The sequence below is a fragment of the Netta rufina genome (genome assembly GCF_964035555.1).
Source record: "Netta rufina genome assembly, chromosome: 6".
In the NCBI taxonomy this organism is placed as follows: domain Eukaryota; kingdom Metazoa; phylum Chordata; class Aves; order Anseriformes; family Anatidae; genus Netta; species Netta rufina.
In genome coordinates this window covers 9,885,971-9,907,707 of record NC_140129.1, presented here as the reverse complement: position 1 = coordinate 9,907,707, position 21,737 = coordinate 9,885,971, and the positions used below count along the sequence as shown (strand labels likewise).

The 21,737-nt window shown below is 49.0% G+C and overlaps 1 protein-coding gene across 11 annotated transcripts in view; it reads left to right on the top strand.

Moving 5' to 3' along the window:
* The window catches only part of LRRFIP1 (LRR binding FLII interacting protein 1), a 100,331-nt gene that overhangs the window by 25,949 nt on the left and 52,645 nt on the right, over positions 1-21,737 (top strand). For 9 of the 11 annotated variants that reach the window (XM_084289221.1, XM_084289220.1, XM_084289222.1 and 6 more), the window contains exon 2: positions 16,696-16,782. In XM_084289221.1, coding sequence (XP_084145347.1) covers positions 16,696-16,782 — 87 coding nt within the window. Of the gene's footprint in view, positions 1-9,758; positions 10,153-11,787; positions 11,946-16,695; positions 16,783-21,737 lie in introns of those variants that run through there. The other 2 variants (XM_084289225.1, XM_084289229.1) reach the window with 2 other exon arrangements.

Here is a 21,737-nt window from a genome sequence, read left to right as displayed (position 1 = left end):
CTGAAGCTGAGAATGAGGATACCAAAAATAAATTACTGGCAAAATGAAATGAGGTAGGATTTGCATTTCTGGGGAGGGGGGGGAGGGCACAGAAGCTTAATACAAACTAAACATCCCTTTTCTTCTGCCACCTTTGCTGGTTTGCTTCAGCTTTTTTTATTATTATTCTTTGCATAAGTGGTTGAAATGCCTTTGTTAGGGGTAATAATTTAAGGAAGGCTGAATTACCATGTCCTCAGTAGGAATACAGAGGCATATACTTTCTACTGTGGTCTCTTATCCTCTCTGTCATCCTGAGGTCAGTTTAAAAAGTGCAAATAATCTTCATCCTGACTGAATTTTCAGGTAACTAAACACATGCTGGAAATCCGGGGATCCAGCTTTGTGTGAGTGAAGTACTGTCTCTGTAGAAACAGAACGTTTGCTTTGTTTGATAGCTACTCCCTCTTGTGGGTTTCAGGACAGCTTGAACAAGCTGGAAGTTCATTCTTGGCCTTACTGTAGGGAGTAATTCATCGCCAGGACTCCTCTGACCTTCTCGATGAGATGCTGACCTGAAGACTTGCCTCACTGCATAATGGGAAATTGGAACGTTCTTTTATTTCAAGAGGACTGAATCTGTTTATTTATTAAAAAAAGCACTTATTCCTATTTTTTTCCAAGAATTTGCACTGCTCTGCTGTTGGTGTTTAGTATGATTTGCTTTTTGTTTTGTTTTGTTTTTTTAATAAAAGTAGAGACAAGTCTGTATCATGACACTTGTCTTTCGGACTTGGCAAGTGTGTGATATACTGACCGAATTACACTCTCTCTCATACCTCTTCTCCTGCTGTCAGCACTTCTGCATTGCAGTTCATGGGCTATTGCTCGAGCAATAACCCTCTGCACTCGCAGAGAGCTGCTATATTGCACAAGTTGCTTCTGAAAGCTAAATTCCAAACAAGAGCGATGTTTCCTTCCCGCGTGCTCTCCCGTATGCCCACTCAGTACAAACGACTTAACTGTGCAGAAGATTAATCTTTTCTTGGAGTTTCTCGGTTGTTCTGCTGGCGTAAAACTTGGGTAATGTTGTGTGAAGGTTTCAAACTGCTCCCTCGTGCGTTGGTTTTCCTCCAGAGGGATGTGTAATCTCTGTTCTCTGGGCCAGGAACTGAAGCACAGTGAAGTTCTGAATCACTCCGAACTGATGGCAGAGACCTGTGCAGCTTCACTGCCTTGCTCTTGGCACGAAGCTCTCCAAAAACATCCCACTGAAACGTAGTGAGACAAATTGTCCTGACCTATTGCACAACGCGAGGGCCCCACACGAGTGTGATTCTCAAGTACCAGCAGTTCACATGATCTAACTCCAGTCTTGCACCACCTCGGAGTACTGATACAGTCGGTCTGGGCGTCTTGTACTTGGTGTGGCCAGCTCCATGCGATGCGATGAGTAAAAACCTTTTCTGAAAACACTTTTCCTGCCTCGGCTGTAGCCCTGCCTTCTTTTGGCCTGGCTCTCTGAGGGCTCCTCATGCAGGAAATCCAGAGATTCAATTGCTGTCCTGGGGCTGTGCCTTCTGTGGGTGAGCTCTGCTTCCCAGTTAGATGGAGCGACATCTTTACAAATGAAAAAGCCTCCACCTGGCTCAGCACAGTTAACCCGTGGCATTCAGTTGAGAGAGGAATAATAAATAAAATTGGTATCTGTAGGTTCACTATGACCTATTGGAGGATGCTATTTTAAAAAATAATCACGTGGATTTTCTTCTCCTAATGATTTACTGGACTTAAATTTGATCTTTGTTGGTGTTGAGCTGTTTCTGCCTTTGCTGCAGGAGTAACACTGTGTAACTGGCTGTAGCAGTGGCTGGCTTTGTTTTGTTCAAACAGATATAAAACAGACACTTGATAAATAGGAAAGATGAACAACAAGTTTCTTTCGTTCCTGAGCTAATCCTAAGGAATAACAGTTTGTATACAGGAACTGGAGTATGGCTATTAAAGCTTGGGTGTCATAGGCACTTATCTCCTGTACTTTTATTGAGCCTTTTTTCCCTTCCAGACTTATTTTTCACTAGCATCTTATTTTCCCTCCCTCCTGTGCTCTCTCATTTGATACTCATCATCTATTTTAGCCGTGTAATGTTCTTTGTGTACCCCGCCATGTGCTTTGCTTGGTCTGCAGTATTTTCAGTCTTCCTAAAGCAGTATCAGAACCTTTATTTTAAAAATTTCAGGGTCTTTTCTTCTCAACTGGTAGTTTATGGACACTGCTCTAAGCAGCTGCTGAGGTTTGTACCGGCAATTTTAACCTCCTAAAGGTGCAGATCACAGACTTGCTGACTCGTATCCAGGTGAAATTTGGAGTTCTGTGGGTACCCCATTCTGGTCATCACTGATAACATTTGCTTGTAGCAGTCTCTGAATATCAGTTCTTATTTTAAATATTTGTACCAGTCAGGAACAAAAACTGTTTATGTCCACGTTCAAGAAGATGTTGGCACTCACCCAGCCCTGGAGCCCTCCCCAACCCATGTTTATGCTGTGAAGCAGCGCCTGAAATACTGCTGTTTATTGCAGCCTCCCAGCTTGGTTATTGTGCTTACTTTCTCCAGGAGCGTGCTCAAGACAAACGCGTTTGATTTTTGCTGATGTCTACCAGCGGCTGGACTCATTTTTGCGTGCCTGCTTCCTCGCTGAAAGTCTTTCTGCCACCTCTTTGTGCCAGCGGATCAGCCGTGGTGAGAAATGCGCTCTGCTTGCAACTTCATTTTCACGGGGAAGAAGCAGCAGTGGAGCACCAAAATGCAGTTCAACTCTCCATTCGTAGCATCGCAGTGAGGTATTAAGCTAGAGACAATGCAGAGCCGTTAAGATTGCAACTTATTTCCCATCTCTCACTTCATATATGGTTTAAGCCAAAATTACCAAGTTTTGCGTGCAACCAAGTCATTAGCACTACCCGCATAATAATCCTGCTGCCTGTATTATAGCAGGCATGCAGTTTTTCCCTCCAAAAAAAGAAATGTGGAATGCCAGATGTGTGTTTTTAAGTTAAGATGTCAAGACTGTTTGAGGAGCGCTTAACTCCAGACCTACTGTGGGACGGGTTTTACAAGCTCTTATCTCCTTTTGGTACCCTCTTCTGCCCAGATTGCTCTTAAGCCCTCTAAAGTCTGCAGTGAACTTGGCGTGGCTTAATACAAATGCTCGTTTAAAATCAAGCAGAAATGCATTATTTAAAGTACTCTGGAACTCACCGTTCTGCTTCTGTTCCTTTGAGGTTCAGTTTTATCTACATTTTACATGTGGTTAAGTCATTGCAAAATGCTGCTGGTCTAATAGGGAGAACTGAAAAGGGTCAGTGTGCTTGCTTGAAAAGAGAAGTTTCTCTTTTATATATATTAAAAAAAAAAAAGTATTTAGGGAAAGGAAGTGGAGGAGAGCACTGAATGCAGCTTCATGCGAATGAGTATTTCAGGAGATGGCACTGGGAAGCTTTTCATGCGTTTCTGGTGAGACTCCAGGACTTGGTGTTGCTGTCAGTTAGCTGGGTTTTGTTGTGTTTTTCCTTCTGGGCATCATTGCTGGACTCAACAATTCTGATCAGTTTACTTGAGTGAATGACCCAGCTGTTTCCAAGGTCAGCGTCGACTCCTCCGAACTATTTTACATGAATTGAGCTCAAGCACATGAGAGCAGAAACACGCGGGGTGTACGAAGCTCATGGGTTTGTTCCCCGAGATTACAGCTGTGGAGTGACATCCAAATTCTTCCCTGGTGGGAGCAGTCACTTTCTGCCTCGAGCCGTTTAGGGAGGAAGCGCTAATTGAAGATGTGACCTACATGTGGTGAGCTGATACCGCCTTGGTGCTCTGCCAAGCACGCAGCCTATAGAAAAGCGCTCGGGGTTTGAAGTTGTGGGGCTGCCAGCCAGCTCCTGTGCAGGAGTTGTGCTTTCCTCCCCGCCGTGCTTTATCAGCAGAGGAAAATGGGGCAGGGCACGTATTGCTGAGCAGCTGTGAAAGTGGTATGCCCTCTGTATACAAACTGATAGCTCGGGATGGCTTTATGCTCCTGACCAGCGACCTTCCCGTTCTGCAGGCTCTGCTGCTTCCAGGAATGTTTTTACAGGGCCCTACAGAGCTGATTAGTTGTCAACTAAGTTTCTCCTCAATGTCGCCTCCGAAGCCGCCTTGAAATTCTCCAGCGTTTCCACGTGGAGGGGGTTTGTTTAAATTGAAGGAGGTGCCTCGAGCACCGTCCCTCCTACCACGAGCCTGGAGCCTTAAAGCAGAGCCCAGCTTGTGGCCGAAGCTGCAGCTTGGTACGCGAGGGGCACAGCATCGCGCCGGGGGCAGCACCAGGAGCGAGCTGCTGAAGAGCTCATCTGCAAGGTCTGTACGAGTAGCATGCATGAATTACTTGAGCAGGTGGGAGAGGAAAAGACACCTTACAGCCTCCCCACTAACTCGCGAATGCCACAGCGTTCCCCCCCATACCTTGGGGTTTGAGAAGCCAAAACATTTGCTAAAGGAATAGATGCCTCTCAGCCCCTACTAGGATCTGTGGCAATTGTTGCAGGATATCCCCCTTCTTTACAGCCGTTTTAGGATCGATTCTGTACCGTAAGATTTACTTTGGCAATCCATGGAAGCTTCTGATGGAGCGGAGTTATTGTTTAGGCTGTATTTTTAGCAGCCAGCCCTTTGTGACTACATGGAAATGTAATTTATGAAGTAGGATGCTACTCCTTAATTGTCTCTGACGTTGTGGAAGCGTACGCAGTGTTCGCCGCAGCGTTCTGCAAAGTAAACATTCCCCTCATGTATGGGGGAAAGGGGCTGTGTCAACAAGACTGCCCAGCTCCTGGTCACATGCTTGAATTATCTCCCCAAGATGAGTTTCCAGGCAAATGCATAAGCAAATGTTTCTCCAAAGCTGACAGTGTTTGTATGTAAATTCCTCATTAGCTGCGGGTCTCTTCCCTTCCTTCTCTTCCCAGTCTTTGGCTCAAAATGTTGAGCGAGGAGACCAAGAATGCTGACCCCTTAAACACAGATAACTCGTGCTAGCACCATCGGCATGCCAAAGGGGAATGTCTGCCTGTTCGTACTCCCTGCTCCGGGCTCTCGGGAGTTACCAAAGAGAAAAACAAAGCTCTGGGGTTCGGAGAAACTTTAAAAACAAAATGAGAAGTCAAGCTTGGGACACCCGTGCAAGGAAAATTCTCCGTAAGAAGCATCACTTCACCTCCCACCGGACTTCAGTCTTGTAGGGTTGCCTGGAAGGTAAAGGCAGGATCACTGTATGTTTGAGGTGGCGTGCTTGTTATCCTCCATAGTGAGGATGAAGGTCAAATATTTGGGCAGAAACCATAATTATATTTAGCTGGAAGTCTGAATTGTTAGACCTGGCTTTTACGAGCTCCCAGCTGCCACAGCTGATGGTCCTACAAGGGGGCAGGATCGGGGGCAGCACCTCTGCCCTTCTGCTCGCTCTTCTTTGGGATTCCTCTCGGTCTTTCAGGTCTCACAACTTCCCACTGTGGTGGAAATGGTTAGTGCAGCTTCCAGCTCTTAAAGCTTTAGGTTTGAGGCAGAGCCTGGGAGCTGACAAGGCCCAACACTGGTTCCACCAGCAGAGAGGCATTTTTGGCTTACAGGTGAAATGCTCTGCTTGGATCTTTTTGCATATGCTTTTCACACAGGTGTTTGTATACTCAGGCTCTCTGAGATGTTCCTAACCAAAACCCATTGTTTTCATCTGATACCTTAAAATTCTGTACATTTTTCCCATTATTAAGCAAAGGGACAGAAAAGTTTGAGTCAGTCAGGAAGCTGCTAGGAGCTATTCTTAAATCTGGCTCTTCTAAAATGGGAAGATCCCACAACTTTGCCTGCATCCATATTCCAAACTCCTGATGCTTTGTGATGCTAGGCATGAATGTATTCAGGCTCAAAGCACTTTTGACTATTTCTTTTGAGTCTGGGGGTTAAATGGGTTCCTGGAGCTGCTATTAGACCACGGCTGCCTCCCCTCTAGTCATGCTTCCCCTCTAGCATGACTTCAGCTGATCTGACTTCGCCGTGCCGAGAAGCACTTAGGCCTTTCAGCGGTTTCCTTCCTCCTCCTTGCTGTGCCGCCTTCTAGCCTCAATCGAAAATAATCTGTTGATACTGGCAGTACATTTTGGTGATGAAAACCGGACATTGTTTTCCTAAGAAGCATTTAGTTGTGTACACTTGAGTTCATTGCCTTGGTTACGGTTTACAAGGAGGTTTTGTTAACTCTGCCAGCTGAGCTGCGAGGGTGCCAGGGTGCCCACAGCAGACAGAAGTGATGAAGTGAAATGCACGAGTTGTTTTTTTTCTGCTTTCATGTCTTCAGAAGGGTGTTACTCTGTAGATTTTTATAGACATTCTTGAACATGAGAAGAACAAGATTACAAACTTGAGGAGGAGGGGGTGGGAGGGGAGAAAAAAGTCCTTGAGTAACCAAATTTTTCTTCTGACAAAGTGCTTTCCAGCTTTTTTTCCTCTGTAAAATGAGACTGGTCTTCTCACTGGTGGGAACAGACACTGCAAGTAATAAACATGCAGTAGAGGGACGATGCTGGCATGCCAAGAGATGCTACTTGAAGATGACAAAGGGAATACACAGCAGAATTTTTGTATGTGTAAGTAGAACCAGCTGAGTTGCATATGGAGGTGACAGGCGCTATTGCAGTGTGGCTGCTGATTTTAGGAACTGATACTGGTGTGGTCCAAGCTGGAGCCACAGTGCTGTATGTCACAGGCTTTTCTGGTGTTTAAATCTACCTGGAAAGGTTTTGACTACTTTATTCCAACCTGAAGCCGTGCTTCCAGGCCCCTGCAGAAAGCAGCTCTGGCACAACACACCCTGAAGACAAAAAAATAAATAAATAAATAAAAATCAATTGGGTGTGACCTTGTGCTGGAGGTGAGGTTAATGGAATTGGTTTGCATTTTATGGGTGACTGTAACGTACCTCAGAAATGGCTGTGATCTTTCCTCCTTCCTTATGGCACAATTACTCTGCAGTTGTAGGTAAGGGATTGTTTCAGAGCGCTTCTCCTTGCAGTTTTCTGAATCGGATGTTTAAGATTTAGGACTGTGTTGGTGTAGGAGTGCGGTGTCACCCTAGGGCACGAGCACCAGGAGGAAGGAGAGGTGAGGAGGAGAGCATGATGTGGCTGCAGAGTTCCTCTTCCTGGGAAACCCATCAGCACCTGCTGGCCTGTCCAAACCACATGAACCACACTGTGTGTCAGATCAGCTCAGCCATGCCCCAGCTCGTGTTTTGGGTGCTGTCAGCTCCGTATCGCTGAGAAATGGAAGTTGGTGACGATGGGAATGACCACCTGCTCCTCGAGTTCAACTTGGAGGTCTGTAGTGCGCTTGTTTATTGTGATTTACCCTGAGGCATGAAGTGTTTTCTCGAGTAATCAAAGTGAAAACAAACATCTCGGGTTCTGTATCGATTTGGGAAGTAATCAGAAAAAGGTGTGTGGGACATTTTTCCTGCAGAACTAACGTAAGGGAATGGCTCCTGCCCTACCGTGGGGCAAACTGCCACGGCCCAGAGGTGCTCTTCACATCTGCCTTTGGCTTTTGGGTCTCTGCATTGGCTCTGCTGTGCCAAGATGAGGAGCTGAGCGCTGAGGAGGAACCCCAGGTAACCTGTGCTGGACTCAAGGACGCTGAGAAAAGCAGCACCACCGGGCTGCAGCCACAGAACGAGGCACTCGGCTCCACGTTGGGCTGCTGGGTCATGCCAGGACCTGCAGCACTCGTTTTTCCTCCGGTCAGTGGGATTTTCTGGCATCCTCTGCCCTTACTGGCAGAGGGCAAGGGAAATGTGGCAGGCGGGAGCATTATCAGCCTGAAATAAAGGGCTTAGGGCTGTGTTTTGTACCAGCCGAGTAGGGCAGCGTTTCCTGAGCATGTTACGTTGGCCTGGTTCCTGATTTCAGTACGAGCTGCTCAGGGAAGTGAAACAGGTGAGTGTTAAATGTAAGTTAGGGATGTTTGGTCTGTACTGAATTTGGGCTGCATCCGAGGTGTGCTGGGCCTCCCTTTTGCTGGCTGTTTCACGTCTCGCTGTGCAGGCGTGCCTGAAATGCATCCTGGCTAGTTCGTCTTCACCAAGAGGAACCTGAACACGAGGCAGCTGTGTGTCTTTGAAGCTCCAGTTATCATCTTCCAGAGTAGCTTAAGCCTGACTTTCTCTAGTTAATGTTTATATATACACAGCTTTGAGGCGTGTGATTATTTTCCTGTTCCACAGGAGCATGCATTGTTTAGATCTGTTAATTTCTTTCTGCTTTTATGCGCACACTTGAAGTAGACTTAAGTCCGTTCGCTTTTTTCAGATTTTTTTTTAAAAGCAAGATTGAGTCTTTTACCCTGTAATGAAGCAAAACGCTGGTTAAGGGGAAAAAATACCTGCAGGTTCCAGAAATGGGAGGCTTTGGAGTCGGATGGAAGGCAGAGAACCAGTTTCACACCTGCAGAGCCTCCCCGTGTGTGTGCCCAGCCTTTCCAGGAGCAACGGGACGTGGCTGTGTCCAGCGCCTGCCAACGAATCCAGCCAGCATCCTACCCTCCGAATGCAGAATAGTGCCAGCGCTTCCATAATTAGCTAAAACATTGTCAGCGGCACGGAGGATGCAGGAACAGGGTGCTCTGCCAGGGTGAGGAGCCGGCTTCTCGGTGCGAGGTGAGCAGCTCATGGAAAAACTGAGCTCAGCTGCTGGGTGGAGGCTGCGCGAGGTCCCAACCTTTGCCGGTGACCAGGAAAAGAGCGAGCAGGGTTTAGTTGCTAAGGGAGCGCCCTGTTTTGCGTCTGGGCAGCCCAAGAAGAGCCGGTGCCAGGAAGAGATGACTCGTGGTGTTTGCTATTGTTGCTGCTGCGGAATCTCAGCGGCTGCGAGGAGCTGCTGGCGCTCCGCTCCTCCTCCCTGCCCTGCCTCTGCTTCTCCCATCAAATCGGGTGGGATCGAGGTGGCACTAATATCTTTGGAGACAGGGTCTCTGCTCTATTCATCGAATTTTCTTAGGTGGATCTTGAGGCATTGACACATGTAGTGCTGCTTAAACACCTGTGTTTTCTAATTCTCTTCCTGATTTTTTTTTGTGGCCCCCCAGCACGTTTTAGTCCCATCTAGTTTGTCACCAAAGACCTCTTGAAACACACAACTGCCTTTTTTTGTCCAGCCAACGTTCCCTATTCCTGCGCTGCAGCACCTTGAGACTTAGAAAATGCTTTTTGTTTGCTTTTATTTTTATTATTTAGCATGTAATTGCTATTTCTTAAAGAATCCAGCCCATGCTGGAGCATCCAGCTCAGATCACTCGTTTTAAGCTCAGCTCCCCACAACCCTGCACACCGTTTTGGTATAATTGCAGCAAATGAGCCACCGTTAGGTGGTTTATTTCTGAGATGCAAATGCTGGCTGTGTGAATAGATAGACATAGGGATCTGTTCAGGTGCTGCTGGGTGTTATCTGCAGCGTGCTCAGAGACGCAGCTCGGATGTGCTGCCCAGAGGGCGGCCATGCACTGAGCAGGGAGTTTCAGTTATTGCTGCTGTTTATCAAGGAGGTTACGAGCCCAGGGAGCTTGGAAACCACCCTCACAACCCTTTCTCTGCCGTAATCTGCCGAGGGGAAGCGCTTCACGGCAGCGCTGCCACCAGCTGCTTCGCCGAAGCCGCCTGGGTCTGGGGGAGATTTTGGCACCGCGCCCGATGGAAGCTGCCGCCCGCGAGGAAACCCCGAGGCGCGCTGGGGCGAGCTGCTGCGCTGCTCGTGACATCCTGAGGCTGTTGATGGAGCCCGACGGCTCGGGACGGGGCTGTGGCTGCCTGTCGCTGCTGCGCGCACGCTGCTGACTCAGAGCCGAGCGCCGGCAGCCCGCTGAGCGAGCAAGAAACCAGGCTTGGACTTCGTCCCCGGGGTGTCAGAGCTTTGTGCCGGCACCCGTGGGACGCCAGGAGGGCTGCGTGCCCCCCAGCAGGGAGCTAGCGATTAGCACTGGGGGATTTATGTTACCACTTTCAATTTTTTCTTTCGGTTTTTCATGAGAAGAACAGGCTGCGGCCATGCAGACGGAAGCAGACTGCCTGAGCCCAGAAGCTCAGAAACTGGTAAGGCAAACGGGGGGAGAAAGAGGGAGGGAAGGAGGGAGGGCTGCTGTGCTGCCCAGGGCTCCCCGGCTGCCCCAGCCCCAAAATCCCAGCGGGGCAGGGGCAGGGGAAGCACCTGTACTCGTTCAGCTCTTCCCGGGCTGCTCAGCCTTCAGTCAGCTCCCCTCGTGCTGGTGTGTGTTTGCACTGAACATGCCTGAAAAAACAAAAAACCAACAAACCTTCGTGGTTTGTTATTTTTTTTCAGCCCAGCAGGGACTGTGCCTGTAGTCCCACCGGTATTTTGCAGTCCCCTGGATACCATGAGGTTCCTGGGCATTTATCGAGCTGCTCGGCTCCGCTGTGTTGTGAGGTTGCTTCCTACAGGTTCCTGCCCCAGCTGCCTGTGCCTTTGCCTGAATTCAAGCATAATGATCGTGGATGCTTAGAGAAAGTGCTGTGGCTTTTTTACATGTGTTTTTTTTTTTTCTATGATTTGGAACAGTCTATGAGAATTTAGCCTTATTTTGGGCACGTATGTAATTCACAGCAGCTCTACAGCTAGTAAGGTGCCTGGTTTTGCCCCTGACTGACAGTCACAGGCAGCTAGCTCTGCAAAAGGCTGGGAATTTTTGAAGGCTTTTTAAAAATAAGGCACAAAAATGTGAGCTGCTGACTGCTCAGTTTGGTATGGGAGCAGATACACCAGCTGAATTGGGTCTGTGCTTCCTACAAGTTTCAAAGCAGCCCCGAGCCTGCATGAAGTTTTAAAGGAGGGATTTCTCAGCTGCTGACACGAGCTGTCGCTCTTCCCGTTCCTCGTTCCTCGCTGTCACCCCGTGGTTCAGAGGCGAGCTGTCAGACAAGCCCATAATGGGCCTCTCTGCCCAAAGGGTGGTGGTTAGCAAGGAATCCTTGGTTTATATTTAGGCGAACCTGCTGCCCTCTGAGCCATTTGCATGGAAGAGAAAGGTAAGCTGGGCAGGATGTGGGCTGAGCAATCCCTGCGTGATTCACAGGCTCGCCATCAGATGATTAAATGGTGCAAAGTGTATTTATTTATAATCCCAACTCGGCTGCAAAAAAATGCAGGTGAGTGACCTCTGACCACAGAAGTCATTTCCAGACAGCCTCGTTTCAGGGCGAAGGAGCGTGTGATAATTCAGGGGCAGCTCCTGGAGCTCGCTGGTTTCCATCACTTGTTGCTGGAGCAGAGGGGAGGCAGAGGACAGCAGAGCTGCGGGTTTCCTGCGGTGAATTCGTGCGCCTGCTGCACTGTGGGGATACAGCAAGTCAGGTGCTGCTTGTCCAAATAAGCCGTACCTTTCTGAGAAGTACACCAAGCCTTATCAGATTTCTTTCGGCTAACGAAGCATGTGACTGACGTAAAGGGAGCGAACCGTTGTGCAACGCTTCAGGAAAAAGCTTTCACCTGCAGCACACAGGAGCGGGATGGCAGCACCCATGAAAAGTTGTGCTCGCAGTAAATGCCAATTGCTGGCTCTGTCTTGGGCACATTGGCAAGCAACTCAGCCTGAGAATAGCTGTTACAGAAATATGTAATAGCTGTTGCAGGGCTTGCAGGTATCATTTAGTCAGGCAAACATATGTCTTAAAATGTCTGCGGCATTGGGATCAGAGAGCTTTCTGAATATGGTTTCATGCTGGCAAGCTAACAAACGCTTCAGCCCTCTGCAAAATACAGAAAACAAACCTAATCTTAATTTTTAGCCTTAGAAGCAGATCATTTTGAGTGCATTGGATTTAAGGAGAGCTTTGTATAGATTGAAACCTTCTATGCGTGTAGCCCTGTGGTAAGTCCACATCATTTTTTTCAGTGCTCAAAAAAGCAGCATAATTTCCTGCCTTTGTTGGCTATTTCTTGGGGCTTCCAGTGTAACAATGAACCCTTGAACGCTGCAGAAAGGAAAAGCTCTGCGAATGCACACCTTCAGGATGTGTGTCATCAGCCTCTACCTAACCAAGGCACCTCCATAATTCTCTCGTCGGGACGATAATGGACATCCAGCTTCCCCGGGCGAGAGGACGCCGCGCTCGGGGCCGGGAAGTCCCCGCTTCCTCCAGCATTGTGCTTCGTGCAGCAGCGCTGGGCACAGCACAGGTTGACCCTACAGCTGTGGATATTCCCGTTTCTCCCCGCAGCCCCGTGGGGCAAACAGGGGGAGGAAGCGCTGCTGGCCCTGCCCGGCTGGTGTCCAGCTTGTTCTTGGACGGCGTCGCACGGCGGTAACGAAGCAGGTCGCAGGGCCGAAGGTGCCAAACTCCTTCGTGCACGATAAGGATCTGCTGCGCAGGGCTGGATCTTCCTCTGAACACTGAACCCAGCGTTAAGCAGGGCTGTGGGGCGCAGAGCAGGAGGACAGGCAAAAGCAACACGCACTTCGCAGGGCGTCTGCAGCTATAAATCACTGCGGGCGACTGCACTGAAATGACAAAAATGCAGGATGTGTACTTGCAGAGTTCCAGCGACTTCCCCGAAATAAGGCAATTCTTTTTCAGCTGCTGTGGGTCTCCACGCTCCTCTCGGCAGCGGGGTTGCCGTCTCCTCTCGTTTTGCCCACGGGGCTTTGCATGAAGCCCCTGCAGGTTTTTTTTGGATGGCACGCACGGTTCAGCTGAAGCCGCCAGCAATCTTTGTCAGATGCGCAATGCTTCGTAAGAAGGGAGTTACAAAAGCTCTTTAATGAGTGCAATTAGGCTTTGTGTTCTTACTCGTCTGTTTTTGCCAGTGATCTGTCACTTCTGATGAGGCCTGCGTTACTCACGGAGTCGGCAGTGAATTTTAGATGGTTCTAAGATTTGCTTCCTTCGGTCTCAGTGATTTATCTCATCTCAAATCCCTTCAATAGCTGTTTGTTTTAGCAGCCTCGAGACTCATTTTAGCTTTCGTACTCCGAATTTTCAAAGCCTGCCTGCGCTCATCGCCGCTGGAGGTGTGCTGAGCAGCGTCGTGGCCCTTGTCGGGGTACGGGCGAGGTGACTCGGGTCTGCTCTGGCAGTGCTGGGGCTGGAGGGAGGCCAGGGCCGTTCAGGCAGAGCCTGTTTTGGGGCAGTCAGCACGGGGAGAAGGGCCGAGCTCACGCCGTGCTTTGCAGGCTGTGCAAGAAACCGAGGTATTTATAGCAGAGAGCTGTTAATGCGAAAATGCAGCCCAAGTGTGTGGTCTGCTGAACCGAGACAAGCTGAGTCGTGCTCCTGCTTTTGAGGAAGAGGTGCAGAATAAATCTGACCCTCTTACACCTTTGCCTAAAGTCCGTAGTGGCAGCGGAGGTCACGATGCGATCCTTCATGTGTCTGCAGCACCTGGCTGTGCTTTTGTACAGAAAAACTGCCAGAAAATGCTCTCCAAAGGCTCATGGACAGCCTCAGCCGTGAAGGGCTGGGAACCATTGCAGTAAGACATGGACCTCGTGCTGCTGGCTGACCTGCTGCTCCTTGCTGACAACTTTCTGGGTACAGGCAAGTATTTGGGAGCTCTTGCTTACCCCCCAGAGGAACTCAAAGTGCCAAAAAGTCCTTTTTAACTGACCTTGCCCAAGGTAACGAAATAAGCTGGATTGGAAACAATTCAGTGATCACCTAGACAGCACCCAGCACCCCGAGGAACACGTCTGAAATGTAATGGTCAGTTCACTCGTGGAATTTGCTGCAAAATACCAGGCTTATGGAAGGCTGCCCTTCGTTCCTCCGCTGTGTAAGATGAGGCTACTGAGAAGCCAACAGGCTGGCTCTTCATGGGGGATACGTGGAGGGGATGAGGTCAAATTGGGAGAGGATGGGTCTTGACATGATGCAGGAGGGGAAAAAAGTCTCTGTGAGGATGGCCAGGCATCAAAGCAGCGGCCCTGAAAAGCTGCAAAGCCTCCGACCTCGGAGGTTTTCAAGACCCAGGTGGACAAAACCCTGAGCAGCGGGGTCAGAGCTCGGTGCCAGCACTGCTCAGGGCTGGGAGCAGAGACCTCCCGTGGCCCCTGCAGCCAGAAAGTGTCTGGGATGCTTTGGTGCTACACGAGCGAGTCAATTGGAAGTGCTGGTTACTGCTCGGGGTGGAATAACCTTGGCTATTGCACTGGCTTCTAACAGAGGTGCTGGTAGGGTACATGCTAATGGCAGGATTTGTTAAGTTTGAGAAAATCCTAATTCAAAAGCTATTTAAAAGGATCTGGAATATTTTGTTCCCTTGCTTGCGGTGACAGCTACTTAATGCTGAGGAGCCATGTGGGCCTGGAAAGACAAAGTTCATAAAAAACATATGCTCGTTCCAGGACGTGAGCCAATCCAGGATACTAAAGGAAAATGTATTTTTACTCCTGCATGTCTTAAAGGTTTGAAAATTGGCTCTGTATGAGCAGGCGAGGGCTTCAAAGCTGTAATACAGTAAATTGGAGGCTCCCCACGGATTGCATCTAAAACCAAATCGTATCCTGTATATACATGTATACGTAACGTGCCATTTAATGGGATGCTCAGAAAGCCAAATCACTGCAGTCAGTGCTGGTATCCAGGGAACTGGCAAGCCTTTTCTCAGGGAGGGCTTGGAATATTGTTTTTTTCTTTCATTTTCCAAGTTTTGTTTCATCGTTGTGCTCGGTTCTGGAGGATGTGTACTTGTGCAGTGCAGCTTGCAAGGCTGTGAATCCTTTGGTCCTTGTGATACAAGGAGAACGCATGGGGAGATGCAGATGTGTGTGTAAAGCACAGCAGCTGCATTGTGCATACAGCTGTTTTTTTCTAATCTGGGAGATCGGCTGGTTGTTAAAATTCATAAGGAAGATACCCACAATCATTTTAACATCCAAATAACCCTGGCTTTGTGTCGCCCTCTTGTTATTTAGTTTTCTTTTCAGGTAAAGAGGGATCACGTAAAGTCAATCCAGTGCTTCTTCCAGCACCGTGATTTCTTACCTTGAGCGTATGCCTTGGAGCATGTTTATACAGCGGCTGTCTTAAAAACTTGCAGACCTCACAGCCTGGAACCTCTGTCCCTGGTAGGGCACACAGGTGTGTTCATGGTTTTTTTCCAGAACCCAGCTAATTGCCTCGAAATTCAGACCAGGAGCCAAAAAGAGCCGAGCCAACATTGGCTCTTTCTGCCGTGGACGCTTTTACCCTCTGAGCAGGTTTTCTGGTGTTGCAAGTGGTTTCTCAAGCTGAAGGCATCTGGGGTGTACGGATTAGAAACTCCTTTCATTTCTATGTGTGGCATTTGCACAACAGGGAGCTGAAACAGTCCCCAAGATCTATAGATATATAGCACGTCTGCTGGCTGTGTGCCTGTTATTATTATTTTTACTTTCTATTTTTTATTTTTTTGCCGAGGGACTGTCTAATTCAGATTCTTTGTTGTTATTTTTGATGAGGATTTAAGATGTACAACGCTGCGGGATCTCAGACTTCCCATACAGGAACTTGTGCTTGGCTTTCCCCAGCCCTTCCCTGTTACCTGAAAATTGTAGTCCTCTTCCTGCTGGTCTGAGTGGTTGAACATTTTTTGGGGGTGGGCAGGATACCTTTATTTTTCCTCTTGGTTTTCCTTCTGTTTAGGAGTGCTAGCGAAAGAGCTGGTGCTCTGACTTTCTGTATGCTTGACCTGCATATTATTGTAGTTTTTCCTGCCAAAACAGGTACTTTGCGTACAGGGAGCAGCTCTGGGGCCGGGGGAGTTGAGTTGGGTGCCCTCCTAGAGCGATGAGAGCGCGCAATCCCGCTTGCTCCCTGCCGAGCCCTCCTGAATCACACTGGATGCACCGCTCGCAATCCCACCGGACCAAAGCCGAGCTGACTTTGCACATCAGGCTTCCTGTTTTCGCCTGGGATTTAAAGCAGATTATTAAAAATGTTCCTTCCCAGCCCGTTCTGGCACTTCCAACCCCGTCGAAATGAGGAAGCTCTATAGCTCTCGTGGGAGGCCTGTTCTTGGCAGGTTTCCCCCTCTGGAGAGCTTTGGGCTTGAATGGCGACGTCTGGATGCTCAGATGGAGCCGGTGTGTTTGCTCGGGATCCCCGTTCCCTTGCCTCCATCGTTCCAGCCCTGGTGGTGTGTAGTTGTGCTGAAAGGCAGCGTTCACCGAGCCGCTGCACCTGCCTGTGCGCTCACACCGTGTCAGCTGCCGGGAAGAACAGCACGTAACGTGTTTACTGTGGGTCCAATTAACTCATCAATAAAAAAAAACAATTGCACCACATGGGGGGGAAAATAAAAAACAAACAAGCCAGACCTGCCTTTCTTAAATAAATCAATCTGGCAGTGTTCTCCCTAGCAGAGTTTCCTCTCCAGCCCCACAAATGGTAATTAAAGAGGCACGGGGCGCTGCTCAAGGCGGCTGCTAACCGGGGGTAGTGCCCGCACACGGGTGCATTACCTGCCGGGGAAGCACAACAAGCTGTGGAAGGCAGGGCCGTTCCCTGCAGGAGGGAATTAACTCCTACAGGTGTGTTTACAGCCCTGCCGAGTCCAGCCTCCGTGTCTGGGGCCCTGCTGAACGAGCGCGCTTCGCGTCGGAGCGCCCGGCTGTGATTTCACCGCTGTGTTCCCTTCCGCAGGCTGAAGCGAGGCTGGCGGCGAAGCGAGCGGCGCGGGCAGAGGCACGGGAGATCCGAATGAAGGAGCTGGAGCGGCAGCAGAAGGAGGTACGTGCGAGGTGCTGGGGGCACGATCCAAGAGCCTGGAAGAGAGGGCTAGCCTCTGCTTGGCTGAGACCTCAGTCCGAGCTGAGCTGGTGCTCCTCAGTTTTATTTACTATCGTAGGATAGCAAATAAAATGGCCAGGAAAAATAATTCACTGAATAATCCAGTATAACAATTCCCAGAGAAACACCAGTGGTTAGTTAGCTCGTAATCATTGTTTAATATTAAACTCGGAGGTATGCAGCTTGTTTGTGTGCGCACTGTGGGTGAATTCCTAACATTTCCTTGGGAATACTGAGGGAGGGAGAGTCCTGGCCCTCCTGTGGCTCTCTTCTTGCAAGCCGTGTCACTTCGTTGCTGTGAAATTGGGGTTGTCCTGTTCATAAAAATGATGGTCTGCTGTGGGTAGAGGTAAAATTTGGTGGCTGACAGTTGGAAATGGAACTTGGTAAAACACTGCCTACTCCAGCGCGTTTGGATGAAATCCCCAGTGTAGCCACTCAAAACCCTTGGAAAAAACTGTTGTTTTTGTGCAATCAGCAAAGTTACGTGTCAGTGTGAGGGCAGATCATGGGCTTCTGGAGTAGAAATAGTCATGAATGATCCTGGAGACCAAACCAGCCACTTCTGCTCCTGTTCTGGTGGGTAGGAGCTGAGCTGTGTGGTGTTCTCTCCACTCCAGGAAGCTGGGAGCAGTGGTTTGTTTTGAAGCCACAGAAGCTCAGACTGTGCCATTAAAATGGAGCTGGGAGCACGGGTGGACCAACCCAGTGGTGTGACACCCAGCAGGGCTTAAAACTTACATTTGTTGATGTCCAGTGAACAAAAATGAAGTGAGATTTATTGAAACAGCAGAGCAGACCTAGAAGGGTCAACAGCAATCATAATTTAATTTATCCAAGTAAAATAAGTTTTGATGGAAAGGGAAGAAGTAAGGATTTTGGAGGAGGGGTTATGCAGGAAGAAGCAGCATATGTCTGATCTTTGGGATGCAGAGAAGGAACAGAACAGCCTGGAATGGAAGTTGGTGGGCAATTTGCCGTGCCGAGCTCTGTGCCTCGCCGAGCTGAGGCACGTTTGGATGTGCCTTAGCACCCCGCAGCCGGGTTGGACGTTCCTGCAAACACCCCAGAAGGAAGAGCTGCAGGGGGGCACTGCTGCAAGCACGGTGCCCGTAGAAGAGCGGATCCTTTTAGTGCTACAGCTGCTGCTCGTTGAGGGATGCTCCTTGTAGCCCAGCCCACGGCCATGAGGGCTGCACCATGGATGAGCGTTGGTACCGTGAGGCCTCCTGGTGTGCCTGTAGTGTGATGGGGTTGCTCAGCAGCCCTTGGGAGCTCCAGCAGACAAACAGTAGGTGTTTTGTTTGGGCTGCGAACTAAGTATGGGTGTTGTGGCAGCTGACAGCCTTACCATCTAATTTGCAGATGACACTAATGAGCCTTGATGACCCCTTGAAGATTAAAAGCTGCTGCTGCAAAGGGCGTCCTAGTAAATTGAAATGTTGGTATGGAAGCTAAAGCCTGCAAAGGTTCCGTGTGCTCCCACAAATAACTGATCGGAAACTCGGTGAAAATCTTATGTAGATGGAAATGGAATGGTACAGGGTGTCACACTAACACAGGGAATTCAGTGCAAGCTAACCCAGATACTCACTACAATCTGTTTTGTAATTCACTGGCATAAATTACAGGCTGTGACTGCACACTTGCTTAATATTTCGCAAGCTTGGATATTCCCTGGATTTTTCACATAGCTTCATCTCAGCCCCCAGATGCAAGGTAGAGCTAATGAGGGTGGCTGCACAAAGCTTTTCATTGCCACAGATATCTTCCAAATGTAATAAAAGAGAGCACAGATAAATAAAACCCTGAGTAGCAAGCAGCACAAGGGATTTGGCAGCTGCTTCTTCGGAGAACATACTGTGGTGATACTGGTGTCTGGATAGCTTGCTGTCTGCCATCTTCCTTTTCCTTCCCAAACTCTTCAGAGAAATAAATAGCACATTCACACATGTCAAACAACCAGAGCTTTAAGCGCTACCACTTCAGAAGGCTTCTTAGAGCCAGTTATGGGATTTAAAAAGCAATGAATAAATTTATTGCATGTGCGTGTACTTGTTCATGCTTCAAGCAGTGTACATGCTCTGACAGGCTTCTGGTGGAGCATGGATCTCTTGAGAATGTATGTATGCTGTTGGCCTAGGTTAAAAGTTTCCAGATGTTCCCATTACAAGCTATAAACATGGCAATATAGCTCCCACTGGCAGTGAAATAGGGTGTTTTACTGATTTGGATTTGGACTAAAGACTGGCTCCTGTCCTGCCCACCAGCAAATATTAAAGATGTTTCTTAATTCGTCCTTCATTTTTCCTAACTTTAAAATAATTGGATAATTTCTGCATCGTGAGGCTGTGTATATGATTTAGCTCATGCTCTTCTTGCTGGAAATGCCAATACACCAGGTGCCTGAGATTTTTGTTCTCTATCATGGAAGTCTCTGTAGTAGAAGGAGCAGCTGTTTTATTAGAAAGCTGTTAAAGTAGCCACATGTGAGGAATGCCCCAAAGATTAGTCACAGCCGTGTAATAAAGCTCACCAGTAAATGGTGGGGAGTGTACGATACCATACCAAGCTCCTTCTGGCAGGATTGGCTTAATGTAGCACAGCAGAAATTTCAGCACAGGTGATTCTTCTGGAAATGAAGATTGTGTTTGTTATCAGCCACATTATTGACCAGTCCTTTTTGCTTTCAGAGGAGAGTATGGTGAGGAGCTCGTGGCAGGCAGCCTGGGTTTAGGTGGTGGTGAGCAGGACCTGCCTTTGGTTCATGTAAATTGAGTTGGGAATGTAAGGTATAGACGGCTTTAGGAGGAAAGAACTGTGCTGTGTGATGTGGGAAAGCTGCGACAGAAAGCTGCTGCAGTGCTGGGTGGTGGAACAGGATCCCAGGTGTGTTTGGGAAGGTGGTTTCATCTCATCGCCTGATACCATCTCGGGCCGAGCAGCAGCGTGCTGTCAGGGAGAGGAAGGTAAGGAGTGCACACGTGCAAGTCTAACAGGGAAGTAAGCCAGGTAAAGGATGTTTTCTGAAAGAAAACAAGCACAGGAACCACGATCTACGCTGCTCTGTGAAGACGAGGGCAGTGGTCAGTCCTGAATCACGTGTATTTGACAGAGCAACGCTCCTCGTGGAGAGGCTCTGAGAAAGGCACAGATGTGCTTGAACACAGCCACGTGAACTTGCTCTGCACTGCTTGCTGCTGCTGCTGCTAGCCACCAGAGATGCAAGCGATTAAGCAGGAGGCTGCTGCAGGCTTTCTGGCACCCTTGAGCACGCAGTAAGTCAGAGCAGGAGAGGCAGATGCCAATTGCCTTGCTCAGCCGCGTGGGTGACTGTCAGAGGTGGTGGCACGTAGCTGATAGGAGTCCCGGCACCTACGGGTCCTGTGCTGCCCCCACCCCACTGCCGTGCTCTTTAAATGCTCGCAGAGCCAAAGGTTGGTCCGTCTGGTTCCTGCTGCAGGGCTGTGTTTGGTGCTGAGTCAAACGCTTGTGTGCGTGCAGGTATTTATTGTTCACTCACAGCAGAACAAGTCGAGAGCTGGCTGGTTTCTCCGAGTACCAAACTGTTAATTCTAGCAAGGTTACCAGGTTAAACTGCAGAGATTTTTTATTTTTTTTTGTAGAAGCTTGCAATGAGATTTATTAAAGCCCTGTTTCCAAGACTTATCCAACAGTTATGTTTCAAGACAGTGTAAAGCTGCAGCATTCGGGGTAACTGTGGAGGGCGTTTTCTGTAGGAGTACCTCCTGTGGGTGCTGCTGGCAGGACTGAAATGTCTCCTCGAGGACTGACACTCGGAGACCACGGTTTAAGCCAATCTTAATGCCTGAAGTGAGCAAAGAAGGCTCTCCTCCCACTCCCTAATCTGCAGGGTAAGATTCCTGTGTGCCAGTTCGCCCAGCAGATGAGCCTGGGCTTTTAGTCCGAGGCACGTGCAGTGTGCTGCTCTCCTCGCTGCTTTTTCAGCACAAGATTTGCCTTTGCTGCTTTGTCAGTTTTCCTTCCCTGGCACACTTGGCATGCATTTGTCCTCCTTTGCATTCATGCTTCTGGTGGCATAAAATGCATTGCCAATACTTTGTGGTGTTTTTTTTTCTCGTGTCAGTCAGAGCCTGCCACTAATACTGTGGGCAAAGCACATTTTTGTGATACCATGAGAGAGGAAAGTGCTTTCTAAGACCGGTGGCTGCTCAGAAGTCTGTTGGCTGTTAAGCTCTTAGTGGGGGGCATACCTGCGATGGAGAGGACTGTTTGAAAGAGGCTTTTTCCCTCTTCTGTGTTATCTAACAAGGACAGCACGCTGATTAGAGACCGGTCACTTCAGAGACGAGCTGATGTAATGGCTGACCGAGAAACCCCAGGTTTGTGAAAGGTGGTGACAGTGAGGACAACAAACATGGCTCTGTCCCCGTGTCCTCTCCACTGCTCTGATGTGCCCGGCCCCGAACAAGGGCCCTGTTGTTATCGTAGCCACCCGTAATCTGGGTCCTGGACACAAAACCTCTTCAGTGCCCTGCTGCACGCACCAGGAGCATCTGCTGTGCCAAGCCTGAAGCGTCGGGGTTTGGAGAATAAAGCCGTGCGTGGCGTGCTCTGAAAGCATCCGTGTAGCAGCGTGTATATGGAGCGTGGCGTGGGAGACACGTCCACGGCAGAGCTAGAGGAACACCAGCCGCATGTAAAGCTGCGGTGCTTGGCTTCCCGCGCAGATAAAGCGCTCTGCATGTGCAGATCAGCCCCTGCTCTTGGGAACGGTGGGAGGCTTGCCTTCGTTTTCCTCTTAGAGGCTTTCTTAGCAGCAGATCAGCGAGGTGATTAGTTGTGTGGGAACGCTGCCTTTCAGTGCGGGTCTCAATTATCCCCTGGGTGCTCCTAGCAAGAGGAATTAATGC